This window comes from Mustela erminea, chromosome 7 (assembly GCF_009829155.1).
Source record: "Mustela erminea isolate mMusErm1 chromosome 7, mMusErm1.Pri, whole genome shotgun sequence".
NCBI lineage: Eukaryota > Metazoa > Chordata > Mammalia > Carnivora > Mustelidae > Mustela > Mustela erminea.
The window spans coordinates 81,921,653-81,936,062 of record NC_045620.1 but is presented as its reverse complement, the minus strand read 5'-3'; the positions used below and the strand labels follow the sequence as shown (position 1 = coordinate 81,936,062).

Genomic DNA, 14,410 nt, shown 5'->3' with positions numbered 1-14,410 from the left:
TTCAATACCAAGGAGAGCAGCGGAATTCCAGAGGAGGAGAAAGCAAAGCACTGAACTCATGGCTTTCTCCCCATGATTCATTAGTCTTGCAGTTAATTTAATTTGTGGAGGTTTTTTTTTTTTCAAATTTTTTTTTGTTCCGCTAAGTTTTTTAAACTTTTACCCTTTTCTTTTTTAACGTTTTTTAACTAGTTTATTGAATATGTATATTTTTTAAATAATTTTCTTTATTTGTTTTCTTTTTTTTAATTGTTTCCTTTTTTTTTTTCTGAACCTCTTTTTATCCCCATTCTCCCCCCCACGATTTGGGGTCTCTTCTGATTTGGTTAAAGCGTATTTTCCTGGGGTCTTTGCCACCCTTTTAGTATTTTACTTGCTCCTTCATATACTGTTATCTGAACAAATTGACAAGGCGGAAAACTTCACCACAAAAAAAAGAACAAGAGGCAGTACCGAAGGCTAGGGACCTAATCAATAAAGACATTGGTAATATGTCAGATATAGAGTTCAGAATGACGATTCTCAAGGTTCTAGCCAGGCTCAAAAAGGGCATGGAAGATATTAGAGAAACCCTCTCGGGAGAAATAAAAGCTCTTTCTGGAGAAATAAAAGAACTAAAATCTAATCAAGTTGAAATTAAAAAAAGCTATTAATGAGGTGCAATAAAAAATGGAGGCTCTCACTCCTAGGATAAATGAGGCAGAAGAAAGAATTAGTGATATAGAAAACCAAATGACAGAATAAAGAAGCTAGAGGGACAAACAGCTACTGGACCACGAGGGGAGAATTCGAGAGATAAGTGACACTATAAGATGAAACAACATTAGAATAATTGGGATTCCAGAAGAAGAAGAAAGAGAGAGGGGAACAGAAGGTAAATTGGAGGGAATTATTGTAGACAATTTCCCTAATATGGCAAAGGGAACAAGCATCAAAATCCAGGAGGTGCAGAGAAACCCCCTCAAAATCAACAAGAATTAGGTCCACACGCCATAAATAGTAAAATTTACAAGTCTTAGTGACAAAGAGAAAGTCCTGAAAGCAGCCCGGGGAAAGAAGTCTGTAACATACAATGGTAAAAATATTAGATTGGCAGCAGACTTATCCACAGAGACCTGGCAGGCCAGAAAGAACTGGCATGATATATTCAGAGCACTAAACGAGAAAAACATGCAGCCAAGAATACTATATCCAGCTAGGCTGTCATTGAAAATAGAAGGAGAGATAAAAAGATTCCAGGACAAACAAAAACTGAAAGAATTTGCAAACACCAAACCAGCTCTACAGGAAATATTCAAAGGGGTCCTCTAAGCAAAGACAGAGCCTAAAAGTAGTAGATCAGAAAGGAACAAAGACTATATACAGTAACAGTCACCTTACAGGCAATACAATGGCACTAAATTCATATCGCTCAATAGTTACCCTGAATGTTAATGGGCTCAATGCCCCAATCAAAAGACACCAGGTATGAGAATAGATAAAAAACAAAACCCATATATATGTTGCCTACAAGAACTCATTTCAGACCCGAAGACACCTCCAGATTTAAAGTGAGGGGGTGGAAAACAATTTACCATGCTAATGGACATCAGAAGAAAGCAGGGGTGGCAATCCTTATATCAGATCAATTAGATTTTAAGCCAAAGACTATAAGAGATGAGGAAGGACATTATATCATACTCAAAGGATCTGTCCAACAAGAAGATCTAACAATTTTAAATATCTATGCCCCTAACATGGGAGCAGCCAACTATATAAACCAATTAATAACAAAATCAAAGAAACACATCCACAATAATACAATAATAGTAGGGGACTTTACCACTCCCCTCACTGAAATAGACAGATCATCCAAGCAAAAGATCAACAAGGAAATAAAGGCCTTAAATGACACACTGGACCAGATGAACATCACAGAGATATTCAGAACATTTCATCCCAAAGCAAAAGAATACACATTCTTCTCTGGTGCACATGGAACATTCCCCAGAATAGATCACATCCTGGGTCCTAAATCAGGTCTCAACTGGTATCAAAAGATTGGGATCATTCCCTGGATGCATTCCTAGAGACATATAAACTACCACAACTGAACCAGGAAGAAATAGAAAACCTGAACAGACCCATAACCAGTAAGGAGATCGAAACAGTCATCAAAAATCTCCAAACAAACAAAAGCCCAGGGCCAGACCGCTTCCCAGGGGAACTCTACCAAACGTTTAAAGAAGAACTAATTCCTATTCTCCTGAAAGTGTTCCAAAAAAGAGAAATGGAAGGAAAACTTCCAAACTCATTTTATGAGACCAGCATCACCTTGATCCCAAAACCAGACAAGGATCCCAACAAAAAAGAGAACTATAGACCAATATCCTTGATGAACACAGATGTGAAAATTCTCACCAAAATACTAGCCAATAAGATTCAATAGTACATTAAAGGATTAGTCACCACGACCAAGTGGGATTTATTCCAGGGCTGCAAGGTTGGTTCAACATCCACAAATCAATCAATGTGATACAACACATCAATAAAAGAAAGAACAAGAACCATATGATACTCTCAATAGATGCTGAAAAAGCATTTGACAAAGTACAGCATCCCTTCCTGATCAAAACTCTTCAAAGTGTAGGGACAGAGGGCACATACCTCAATATTATAAAAGCCATCTATGAAAAACCCACCACAAATATCATTCTCAATGGAGAAAAACTGAAAGCTTTTCCGCTACGGTCAGGAACTCGGCAGGCTTGTACCACTGCTATTCAACATAGTACTAGAAGTCCTAGCCTCAGCAATCAGACAACAAAAGGAAATTAAAGGCATCCAAATCAGCAAAGAAGAAGCCAAACTATCACTCTTCACAGATGATATGATACTATAAGTGGAAAAACCAAAAGACTCCACTCCAAAACTGCTAGAACTTGTACAGGAATTCAGTAAAGTGTCAGGATATAAAGTCAATGCACAGAAATCAGTTGCATTTCTCTACACCAACAAGACAGAAGAAAGAGAAATTAAGGAGTCAATCCCATTTACAATTGCACCCAAAACTATAAGATACCTAGGAATAAACCTAACCAAAGAGGCTAAGAATCTACACTCAGAAAACTATAAAGTACTCATGAAAGAAATTGAGGAAGACACAAAGAAATGGAAAAATGTTCCATGCTCCTGGACTGGAAGAACAAATATTGTGAAAATGTCTATGCTACCTAAAGCAATCTACACATTTAATGCAATTCCTATCAAAGTACCATCCATCTTTTTCAAAGAAATGGAACAAATAACCCTAAAATTCATATGGAACCAGAAAAGACCTCGAATAGCCAAAGGAATATTGAAAAAGAAAGCCAAAGCTGGTGGAATCACAATTCCGGACTTCAAGCTCTATTACAAAGCTGTCATCATCAAGACAGCATGGTATTGGCACAAAAACAGACACATAGATCAATGGAACAGAATAGAGAGCCCAGAAATAGACCCTCAACTCTATGGTCAACTAATCTTCGACAAAGCAGGAAGGAATGTCCAATGGAAAAAAGACAGCCTCTTCAATAAATGGTGTTGGGAAAATTGGACAGCCACATGCAGAAAAATGAAATTGGACCATTTCCTTACACCACACACGAAAATAGACTCAAAATGGAAAAAGGACCTCAATGTGAGAAAGGAATCCATCAAAATCCTTGAGGAGAACATAGGCAGCAACCTCTTGGACCTCAACCTCAGCAACATCTTCCTAGGAACATTGCCAAAGGCAAGGGAAGCAAGGGCAAAAATGAACTATTGGGATTTCATCAAGATCAAAAGCTTTTGCACAGCAAAGGAAACAGTGAACAAAACCAAAAGACAACTGACAGAATGGGAGAAGATATTTGCAAACGAAATATCAGATAAAGGGCTAGTGTCCAAAATCTATAAAGAACTTAGCAAATTCAACACCCAAAGAACAAAGAATCCAATCAAGAAATGGGCAGAAGACATGAACAGACATTTCTGCAAAGAAGACATCCAGATGGCCAACCGACACATGAAAAAGTGCTCCACAGGGGCGCCTGGGTGGCTCAGTGGGTTAAGGCCTCTGCCTTCACCTCAGGACATGATCCCGAGTCCTGGGATCAAGCCACGCATCAGGTTCTCTGCTCGGCAGGGAGCCTGCTTCCCTTCCTCTCTCTCTACCTTCCTCTCTGCCTACTTTTGATCTGTCAAATAAATTAAAAAAAAAAAAAAGTGCTCCACATCACTCGGCATCAGGGAAATACAAATCAAAACCACAATGAGATATCACCTCACACCAGTCAGAATGGCTAAAATTAACAAGTCAGGAAATGACAGATGCTGGCGAGGATGTGGAGAAAGGGGAACCCTCCTACACTGTTGGTGGGAATGCAAGCTGGTGCAACTACTCTGAAAAACAGCTTGGAGGTTCCTCAAAATGTTGAAAATAGAACTACCCTACGACCCAGCAATTGCACTACTGGGTATTTACCCTAAAGATACAGACGTAGTGATCCAAAGGGGCACGTGCACCCGAATGTTTATAGCAGCAATGTCTACAATAGCCAAACTATGGAAAGAACCTAGATGTCCATCAACAGATGAATGGATAAAGAAGATGTGGTATATATACACAATGGAATACTACGCGACATCAAAAGAAATGAAATCTTGCCATTTGTGATGACGTGGCTGGAACTAGAGGGTATCATGCTTAGTGAAATAAGTCAATCGGAGAAAGACAACTGTTTCCCTGATATGAGGAAATGGAGATGCAACATGAGGGGTTAAGGGGGTAGGATAAGAATAAATGAAACAAGATGGGATTGGGAGGGAGACAAACCATAAGTGACTCTTAATCTCACATAACAAACTGAGGGTAGTTGTGGGGAGGGGGTTTGGGAGAGTGGGGTGGGGTTATGGACATTGGGGAGGGTATATGCTATGGTGAGTGCTGTGAAGTGTGTAAACCTGGCGATTCACAGACCTGTACCACGGGGGATAAAAATACATTATATGTCTATTTTTTTTTAAAAAAATAAATAAATAAAAAATAAAAAAGATATATTCAGCTATAAAGATAGTCATGTCCCCAAAGAAAGTGAGCACTAAACTGAGAACTAAACTTTAAATAAGGTAGCAAGCCTTATTTACTCTCTAATCTGACATTTATCTGCATCTCAGTTTTAAGTTTCAGCCTATCAATATTTAAAAAAGATAGAATCAGGAAAGAGAAATAAGATATATAGATGATAAAAAATAAAACTAATCTCTATACAACTCAAACTCCTTCTAAACTCACAGTTAAAAGTAAATGGCCAATGGTTGCAGAGATCTTTCTTCCCCCCTCAATGATTTCAGTGGGACTCAGGAGCAAATAATGTATATTTTAAAGGAAAACCATCAGAAAATAGAACTGTCTTTCAGAAGAAAAGAAATGGTTCTATTCTTTTGATTTAGTATAACTGATAGCTAATTAAAAAAAAAAATAGCTGGAGACTCAAGGTTTTGATAAAGAATTCCAAAATGTCGTGGATCTCAAGTTTCCTAAGATTAAAACAGCTATCTGCTTAACTTTCAGAATATCATAATCATTTCTTTCATAATTTCTGGAACTGGATTTTTAAGTCCTCTTTTGGGTGTTCTGTAAAATTTATTAAAGAGCATTTCATATATGCATGTTATGCACTTGCTATAAAGAGCTTACCACATTATGTGTTCTCCTTAATTTTTCAAAAGAAATACATTTATAATGTTTAAAGAGGAAGCACAATGATTCTGAAATACACAGAAGGGATCTGAAATAGTAAGAGTATCACAATTGGACAGAAGGAAATAATAATAATAATAATTATTTCAAGAAATAATTCCTTCTAGGGACGCCTGAGTGGCTCAGTTGGTTGGACGACTGCCTTCGGCTCCGGTCATGATCCTGGAGTTTCCGGATCGAGTCCCGCATCGGCCTCCCAGCTCCACGGGGAGTCTGCTTCTACCTCTGATCTTCTCCTCTCTCATGCTCTCTCTCTCATTGTCTCTTTCTCAAATAAATAAATAAAATCTTAAAAAAAAAAAAAAAAAACAAGAAAGCATTCCTTCTAGGAAATACTGCAAAATAAATATCAACCTGTAGCCTCACATGTTTGGATTTTCCCATCTGGATTCAATCAATATTTGATATAATATGAAAAATAATCTGGGCCTAAAAGTTATCTGACTTTCAAAAATGCAATAAAATAAAGGTATATTTAAAACTTCAAATATGGGTATGTAATGTGAATTGACCTATAATCTACAGTATTTTACTGTTTCATATTTTTTAAGAAAATAATTAGTACCTAATTATTAAAAGGAGGCAATCACTTTCATTTAACAGCCAAAAACACATAGAGCCTAACATTCATAGCTATGGTCCTATTCATCTATCATACTTAGTGGATGACCCTATATTGTTCCTTTCCATAAAAACCTAAGACCCACGGGGCAAAAGTGACAAATATCTGGCAATAAAGAGAAAAACCTAAGTCTATTTTCAGAGACCTTTCTCATATCCTTGTAAATGGATAAGAAAATCTTACAGGTCTAAAATGTAATGCCCCAAACTATAAATGTATGCTTTGAAGAAGATACCATTCAGGATATATGCACTGGACCTCTCCTATGTGCCTGTTGGAAATACAATTAAGTTAAAAATATGCCAACACTAATACCCAGCAAATTCCCTTCCTATGTATTTGCCCAAAAGAAAGTAAAGTATTTGTTCCCTAAAATACTGGTACCATAATATTTATACCAGACTTATTCACAGTAGTGAGTATTCAGGATATTTACCAGAAATGAATCAAATCATCAACAGGGGCATAAATAATCAAACTGTGGTTTAATCATTTGATGGAATACTACTTACCAATTTAAAAAAACCCAATATTCACAATAGTATGAATAAATCTCATAAACATTATGTTGAACAAAAGAAACCACATAAAAAATAGTACTACTGTATGATTCCATTTGCATGAAATTCAAAAACTAGTCTATAGTGATAGAAAAATCAGAATAGTGGTTGCCTCTGATAGCTGGGAATTAACTGGAAGAAGACATAAGGGAAAAAGTGATGAAAATAGTCTATATCCTAATAGGAGTACTAATCACACAAGTATATATTGATCAAAACTCATTACATTGTATAATTAAAATCTACATGTAATTTTAGCTAAATAAAAATAAAATTTGACAAGACGCCACTGAAATACTAAAAATTCTGAAATTTAATTAAATTAAACTTTTTAAGTTAAATTTTTTCCTCGCACAGGACTACCTATGGAAAAACCAATATCCACTAAACATGCTTAGTTATTGTGTGCTTAGAAAAATATATTCATATTTATCTAAAGAATAAATTTTTTTAACATAGCTGCAGAATTGTTATTGAACATTTAAAAATTCTGTTCCGCTCCCCACAAAGCTTTAACTGTAAAAACTTAAAACCTTTTAAAAATCCAACTCCACGGGAGCCTGGGTGGCTCAGTGGTTTAAGCCGCTGCCTTCGGCTCAGGTCATGATCTCAGCGTCCTGGGATCGGGTCCCGCATCGGGCTCTCTGCTCCGCGGAGAGCCTGCTTCCCTCTCTCTCTCTCTGCCTGCCTCTCCATCTACTTGTGATTTCTCTCTGTCATATAAATAAATAAAAATCTTTAAAAAAAAAAAAAAAAAAAAAAAAATCCAACTCCTTCTCTCCTGCAGCCCAGGAATGGACTCAGATAACTCATCATTCCTTACGTTTGCCTTAATTTCATCCTCTTGGAATCTGAATAAACAATCCCAGGTACAATTTTGTTAAGTGTTACCTATTTAATTATTAATTCATGATTACCGTTGTACAGAGAAGTTAAATGACAATGATACTACCACATCCAAGATCAAAACTCAGGCATCTGAATTTTCAGAAACTGCAGTTACATGATCACAATGCCTGATCAGTCATTTTTTAGAAGACTGATAATTGGAAATGACTCAAAATACCCAGTAATATTTTAAGATATTCTACATTGGGACCAGAGAAGCTTCATAATTTCACTAAAAGTTAAATGCAACATTTGGGTAAGAAATTCAGGAAAGAGACAAACCTTAGAAGACTTCCTTCGACTTCTTCTTGTCCAAACTACCACCAGTTTATCTGGTTGCCTGTCAAGTGGGAAAAAGAAAAAGTGTAATTAAGGTAATTTATTCCAAATTAATAAAGTTTGGTTCTAGTGTCTTTAAAAGGACAAAAATGTCATCTACTTTAGATAACATAGAGAAGTTATTCTTATAATAAATCTCTGTAAATTATTCAAATATAGTAAATGCTGAATACAAATATAAGGTAATTTAAATTACTAATATTTTATCCACATGTTTTTCTAAAAATCCTTTGGCAAGATAATTCATTGGCACAAACCAAGCAAAATAAAATACTTAGAATTGGTAACTATTTTAAAAAGAAAAGCACACATACATCTTCACTAAAAATGAATGCCATACCAATAAAACATTCATAAAAATGGCACTTCCAAAGTAATTTAATCTATGGATTACACTACTTTTGCATCTCTTATCTTATGAACAAAGTTTGTGGTTTTAAAAACATTTTTATAATCAATCATCTCAACAATCCATAAAAACAACACAGTACTAAAAAATATGTAAGATATATATTCTTATTTCTATTTTATAAATTTAAAGAATAGGCAAAATAACTAATCAAAAGCTCTGGCAGAACCAAGTCTGAAACACAGGTCTTTTAACTCTCAGACCTCTCATCTTTACCTTCTGCTAATATAAAGTAAAAAACAAACAAAAAACCTGTTTTCAGCTAATACAGCTAAGTTCTCTTTAGTGTTAAGGGAAAACATCAAGATTATGCTTATCAGTTATTTTCCTTAAATTTTTACTTTTAAAAATCTTAGATAAGGGTGCCTGGGTGGCTCAGTCTTTTGAACGTCTGCCTTCAGTTCGGGTCATGATCCCAGGGTCCTGGGACCAAGCCCCACATCAGGCTCCCTGCTTAGCAGGGAGCCTGCTTCTCCCTCTCCCTCTGCCTGCTGCTCCCCCTGCCTGTGCGTGCTCTCTCTCTCTCTGTGTCAAATAAATAAATAAATAAAATAATTTATTATTATTATTATTATTATTATTATTATTATTATTAACATACAATGTATTACTTGCCCCAGGGGTACAGGTTTGTGAAGTCAGGCTTACACACTTCACAGCACTCACCATATCACATACCTTCCCAATGTCCATAAAATCTTTTAAAAAAATAAAAATTAAATAAATAAATAAATAAAATTTTAAAATCTTAGATAAAAGCTTTTTAACTAAGAAATGAATGATACACTCTTCTTGATGACCTTCACCACTTTCTATGTCTCACTTATTTTACCCAAAAATCCCTGTCACCAGATGACCCGATCATTTAATTAAACACACACACACACACACACCCCTATATAAAAGAGTACCAGCCATAAACTCCTTACCCAGTGATTCACCATTAACCTGTCCAAAGAGAGCTGTCCAATGAAAAAGTACTGAGGAACTGACCCAGAACGCAGCACAGAAAAATAAAGTGATAAAAATGTTTTAAAACAAACATAAAAGACAAATTGAGAAGTACACACACCTAACAGAAATGCTAGAAGTTCAGAACAGTGGAAATGGCAAAGAAAATACTGAAGAGAGAAGGCTAAGAATGCTCCAGATTGCAAGAGTCCTTAGACAGAAAGTACATATTAAAAACTAATGATGTACTATATGTTGGCTAATTGAATTTAAATTTTAAAAAGAAAGTATATATTAATGAATAGGATAATTAGAAAATAAATTTAATATCTAGATACTGTACAAACTACAAAGCAGAAAGAATAAAGAGAAAAACCATAAAAGACAAAAGACAGGTTACCAACAGAAGAATCCTAGACTGAAAGCAACTTCTCATTAGCAGCAACAGAGCCCAAAAGGCAATAAAGCTAATGATCTTCAAGTTGCAAAGGGAAAATAGCTATCACCCTTAGAATTTTACACTGGCTAAACCATCATTTAAGAAATGGTTTTTAGACACTTCCTGGCAAAAAGCAGATAATCAATAAATATTTGCAGAATGGGGGAAAAAGGAAAAAGAAACGATTTTACACATGTGAAGACCATACATACACATATGAAGACCATGCATAGATCCCAGTTAAATAACAGAAGCAGTAGGATGCAAAAAGCAACACGAAAACTGTAAGATGTTAATGCTTGTTCATTTTAGGTGGTAGAATCCAATGAGGAGCTAGACCAAAAACAGGAGGAAGGTTCTAATAATAAAACTGTTTTGACTAGGGAGCCATCTAAACAAATGCACAATGTTTCTCACAGTGATAATAACCAGGATCATATAAATAGAAAAAAAGGTGGTTCTCCATCTAAGACTAAGCTTAGTTCTGAGTGTCAGGCATTAAATTAGACAACAAATGTAAACTAAAACCAGTAGCTTGCTTTGGTCGGGTCTTCCCACAGTGAGATGTTAGGAGCAATGACCAGATGCAGAGGAGCTAAATTGCAGATGAAATAGAAGAAAGTTTCTATGAACTATCAGAATGTTAACCTAAGAATGTGAACCAGTGCAGAAACAAACAAAAGGTTGTTCAACACAGAAGCAGAACAGAACAAATGACAATGAAGGTGGGGAGCAGTAAAGTAATAAAAGAGGGAACTGGGAACAAGGTATGATCAATGCTGGTAGCTTAACAGTAAAGGAAATGAGTCAAATGTAAGCTACCCTGTTTGAAAGTATTTATGGCTTGCTGGAAATTTTACCTAGATTACTACACTAACCTTTTCATCATGTTCTCAGCCCCACATCTCCAGGCAACCCCAATTCTTAATTATATTTCTACGGTAGTTCTTTAGAAATGCTATAAAATCTTACAGCTTTTCCTTGTTTTTTATCCTATTAGTCATCTCTTATACTGAAGATACTACAAACTGATCCTTGCAGGTTCAATGTGACAGATTCATTTCACCATAATAGTATTCCGTTTTATTTTACCTTGAATTTAAATTTTTTTTAAGTTTTTACTTAAATGCTTCTAAACAAGGTCTATGCTGACCGGATTACTAGAGACTCCACTATCAACTGCTTCACACCTGACCAGCTTCTATTTAGACCCTGTACACATTTGACCCTATGACAACCTGGCATGCAAGATAACATCCATATTCCTGAATGTTGTTTATAAGGCACTTCACCACATGACCCTAATCTACTTCTCTAGCTACAAATATCTGAACATATACTCCTTCAACCTCTCCACATCTTTGCATGGTACTACCTTTCTAATTTTTTAATTAACATATAATGTATTACTAGCCCCAGGGGAACAGGTCTGTGAATCACCAGGTTTACACTTCACAGCACTCACCATAGCACATACCTTCCCCAATGACCATAACCTAACCTCCCTCTCCCTACCCACCTACCCAACCCCCTGACCTAATCCTCAGTTTGTTTTGTGAGTTTAAGAGTCTATATGGTTTGTCTCCCTTCTGATCCCATCTTTTTTCATTTATTCTTTTCGTACCCGCCAAACCCCCCATGTTGCCTCTCAACTTCCTCATAACAGGGTGGTACTACCTTTCTTACAAAAACTTCCTCTTTCTTCCTTTTTCCACCTGATAAACTCTTAATTCATCACTTCCTCTGTGAAACCTTGACTACTTCTCATTTCACTTCTACCCCATTCCATGTTCCACAACTCAGGCAGAGTTAACTACTCCTACTACTGCATTTCCAGTAATACCTTAAAAACACCTCTACCAAAATATTCAATATGCCCTATATTACATTTTTATTATTTCTATCTCCTCCACTAGATTGCAATTCTTTATCAGTCATATCTCATCTTTATATTCCTAGCAATTAATAAGAATTTGGTACAAGGTTGAGGTTCAATGAACATTTGCTACCGAATCAATCTTGAGTTTCCAACGGGAATTCCCAACTGGTTAATTATAATTAATGAGGTCCAACTACAGCCAGTAGCTATACAATACATCCTTTCTACAGCTTACGGGAATTTTACAGGGATTTGCACTTTGGCTGCACATGGGAAACTCCTGGGAAGCTTTTAAAAATACTGATGCTTAGGTTCCACTCCTGGAGAATCTGATTTAATTGGCATCACGTGCAGATTTTTTAAAAAATTCCTACAGGTAATTCTAATATGCAAAGTTGAGAACTGCTATTTTACAGGGAAATTGATAAGCAATCCCTGTACCTCCTGACTTCAAACACTAATGAGGCATATGTTATGCCAGCAGTGGGGTATCTCCCCCTTCGCCCCGACCCCAACCCCATCGTCCTAAGCCATCATCCAGGCTACCTGACTGTTCCCTCCCTCTAACTCAGCTTCTTGGCACCTCCCTCCTCTCAACCATCCTGATCTCAGTGTTTCAGAACAGGAAAACATTTTAGCATAAAAAATTAGGAAGGATGGTCTCCTAACCTAAATGCCTGAAGTTCCAAGAATGTAAATAAAACATAGATGACTTATCTGAGAATACTCCCAGAGACAATTAAACTTTTTGTGCTTCTAAGTCATGTCCCATTTTTCATTTTTAAAAGCTCTTTACTAGAAATTAGTCCACCTTTGCATTATCATGGGCAACATGCGGCAGTGTTCTAAAATAAAGAAAGGTGCTGTGACTTACTGTTCTCAATAGAACAGTACCAATTACCACACAATTAGCTGACCACAATTAATATTTTAAGCATCTGTGCTGTACTAGAAAAGAACCATTAAATATTTACATTTGTGCACACAAGAAGCCAGGGACAGAGTACTGTAAGAGTGTTATATAACTACCGAAGAAGCTAAAATTATACAACTTTCTACCAAAAAAGTCAACACAATTTGACAGAACTCAGGTTTCATGGAGAATTCAACAATCACCTATTTAACATTTCTACCTCATCCCCTAAGTTAAGTAACCAGGAGGCTTACACATAATACAAACACAGACATATAAATACACAAACATATATAATTACATATGCAAACATTCTATATACAAGCACATAAAATGTACACACAGATGCCCTTTCTTTGAAATCTATTTAAAGGGTTCCATTAAAAAAGCTGAAGTCTTTTGGTGGGTTTATTCAGGGAAGAAAACTTCACAACACAAATTAAAAATTTTTTAAAAATTAAATTTAACACCTCTAACTTACCCTCAGAGTCCTTAAAAAGGAACAAGAATAAGTTGAATGTGAAGGTGGCAAGACTTGTCTTAAACTATGGTCTTGATACTATAACTAGAGAGTAGGAATGAGGGGAATAAGGAGTGGAAAAAGGAGACTATAAGAGAGCTACAATGAACCAGAGTATGAAAGAGTAAGCTGTATCTTTCTTTGGTCTGAAGCTAAATTTTCTGCCTTCCTCTTTGCCACTAGTAATGTAAAGATACATTTTTAAAAATTTTTTAAATTACAAATATATATTATATATATAATATATTATATTATTTTATATTATATTATGTTCCTATTATGTTCCTGGCACTGTGCTGAGCAATGGAGATACAAAGATGAAAAAGATAAACCTTGATCCTCTAAAAGTTTACAAACCAGTGGAGAGACAAGCAAGTAAATAAAAGTACCCCATTTCTAGCACAAACCTGGGGAACACAGAGAACACAAAAAAACATTCAGAGAAGGATCTACTTATATATATCTCAGAAAATAGATACACGGACAAAAAGAGCCTGCCCAACCACTAAGACTTATTTAAAAGCCTGTAATTTATGACATCTTAAATATAAAATCCAACAACAGATGAGTGACTAATACAGTACATCTGTCTACTACAAATTATAAAGCCACTAAATATATTTTTTAACAACACTGACAAGCATAGGACCATGCTTAGGATATCATGTTAAGTTTATTTAATACAGATTAATTTTTTTTTGTATACTCTATAATGGAAGAAGATACCAGGAAGAAATATCTCAAAATGCTAACTGTGGCCACTATTAGAAAGTAAAATTATGTATCATTTAAAAAATATACTTTTCTTAATTTTCTACAAAGTATAAAGATATACCTTATTTTATGCTGGAGAGCTATTTAAATGTGGGGGGGTTGTCTAAAATAAAACAACCCTTTTAAGTTTAGAATTAAGTATGAACAGGGTTAAACAATTTCTTAAACTTCACCTTGCCACTCCACTATGGTCCAAACAATAACAATACCACAAATACTTTTCAGATCACTCTTTCTCCTCTACATCAATTAAAATTCCCCTTTCTCCAGGGTAAGTACCTTAGAATGGTACTGAAAGGAAAGAAATCAGAGGAAGTAATCTGCATTAATCCAGGAGATATGAATTTGT

General features: G+C 35.6%; 1 protein-coding gene across 12 annotated transcripts in view; it reads right to left on the bottom strand.

Annotated features, from left to right (window-relative positions):
• EHBP1 (EH domain binding protein 1) overlaps nt 1–14,410 on the bottom strand; it is a 367,874-nt gene that overhangs the window by 268,077 nt on the left and 85,387 nt on the right. For all 12 annotated transcript variants that reach the window (XM_032353634.1, XM_032353639.1, XM_032353635.1 and 9 more), the window contains exon 3: nt 8,120–8,177. In XM_032353634.1, coding sequence (XP_032209525.1) covers nt 8,120–8,177 — 58 coding nt within the window. The remainder of the gene's footprint in view (nt 1–8,119; nt 8,178–14,410) is intronic.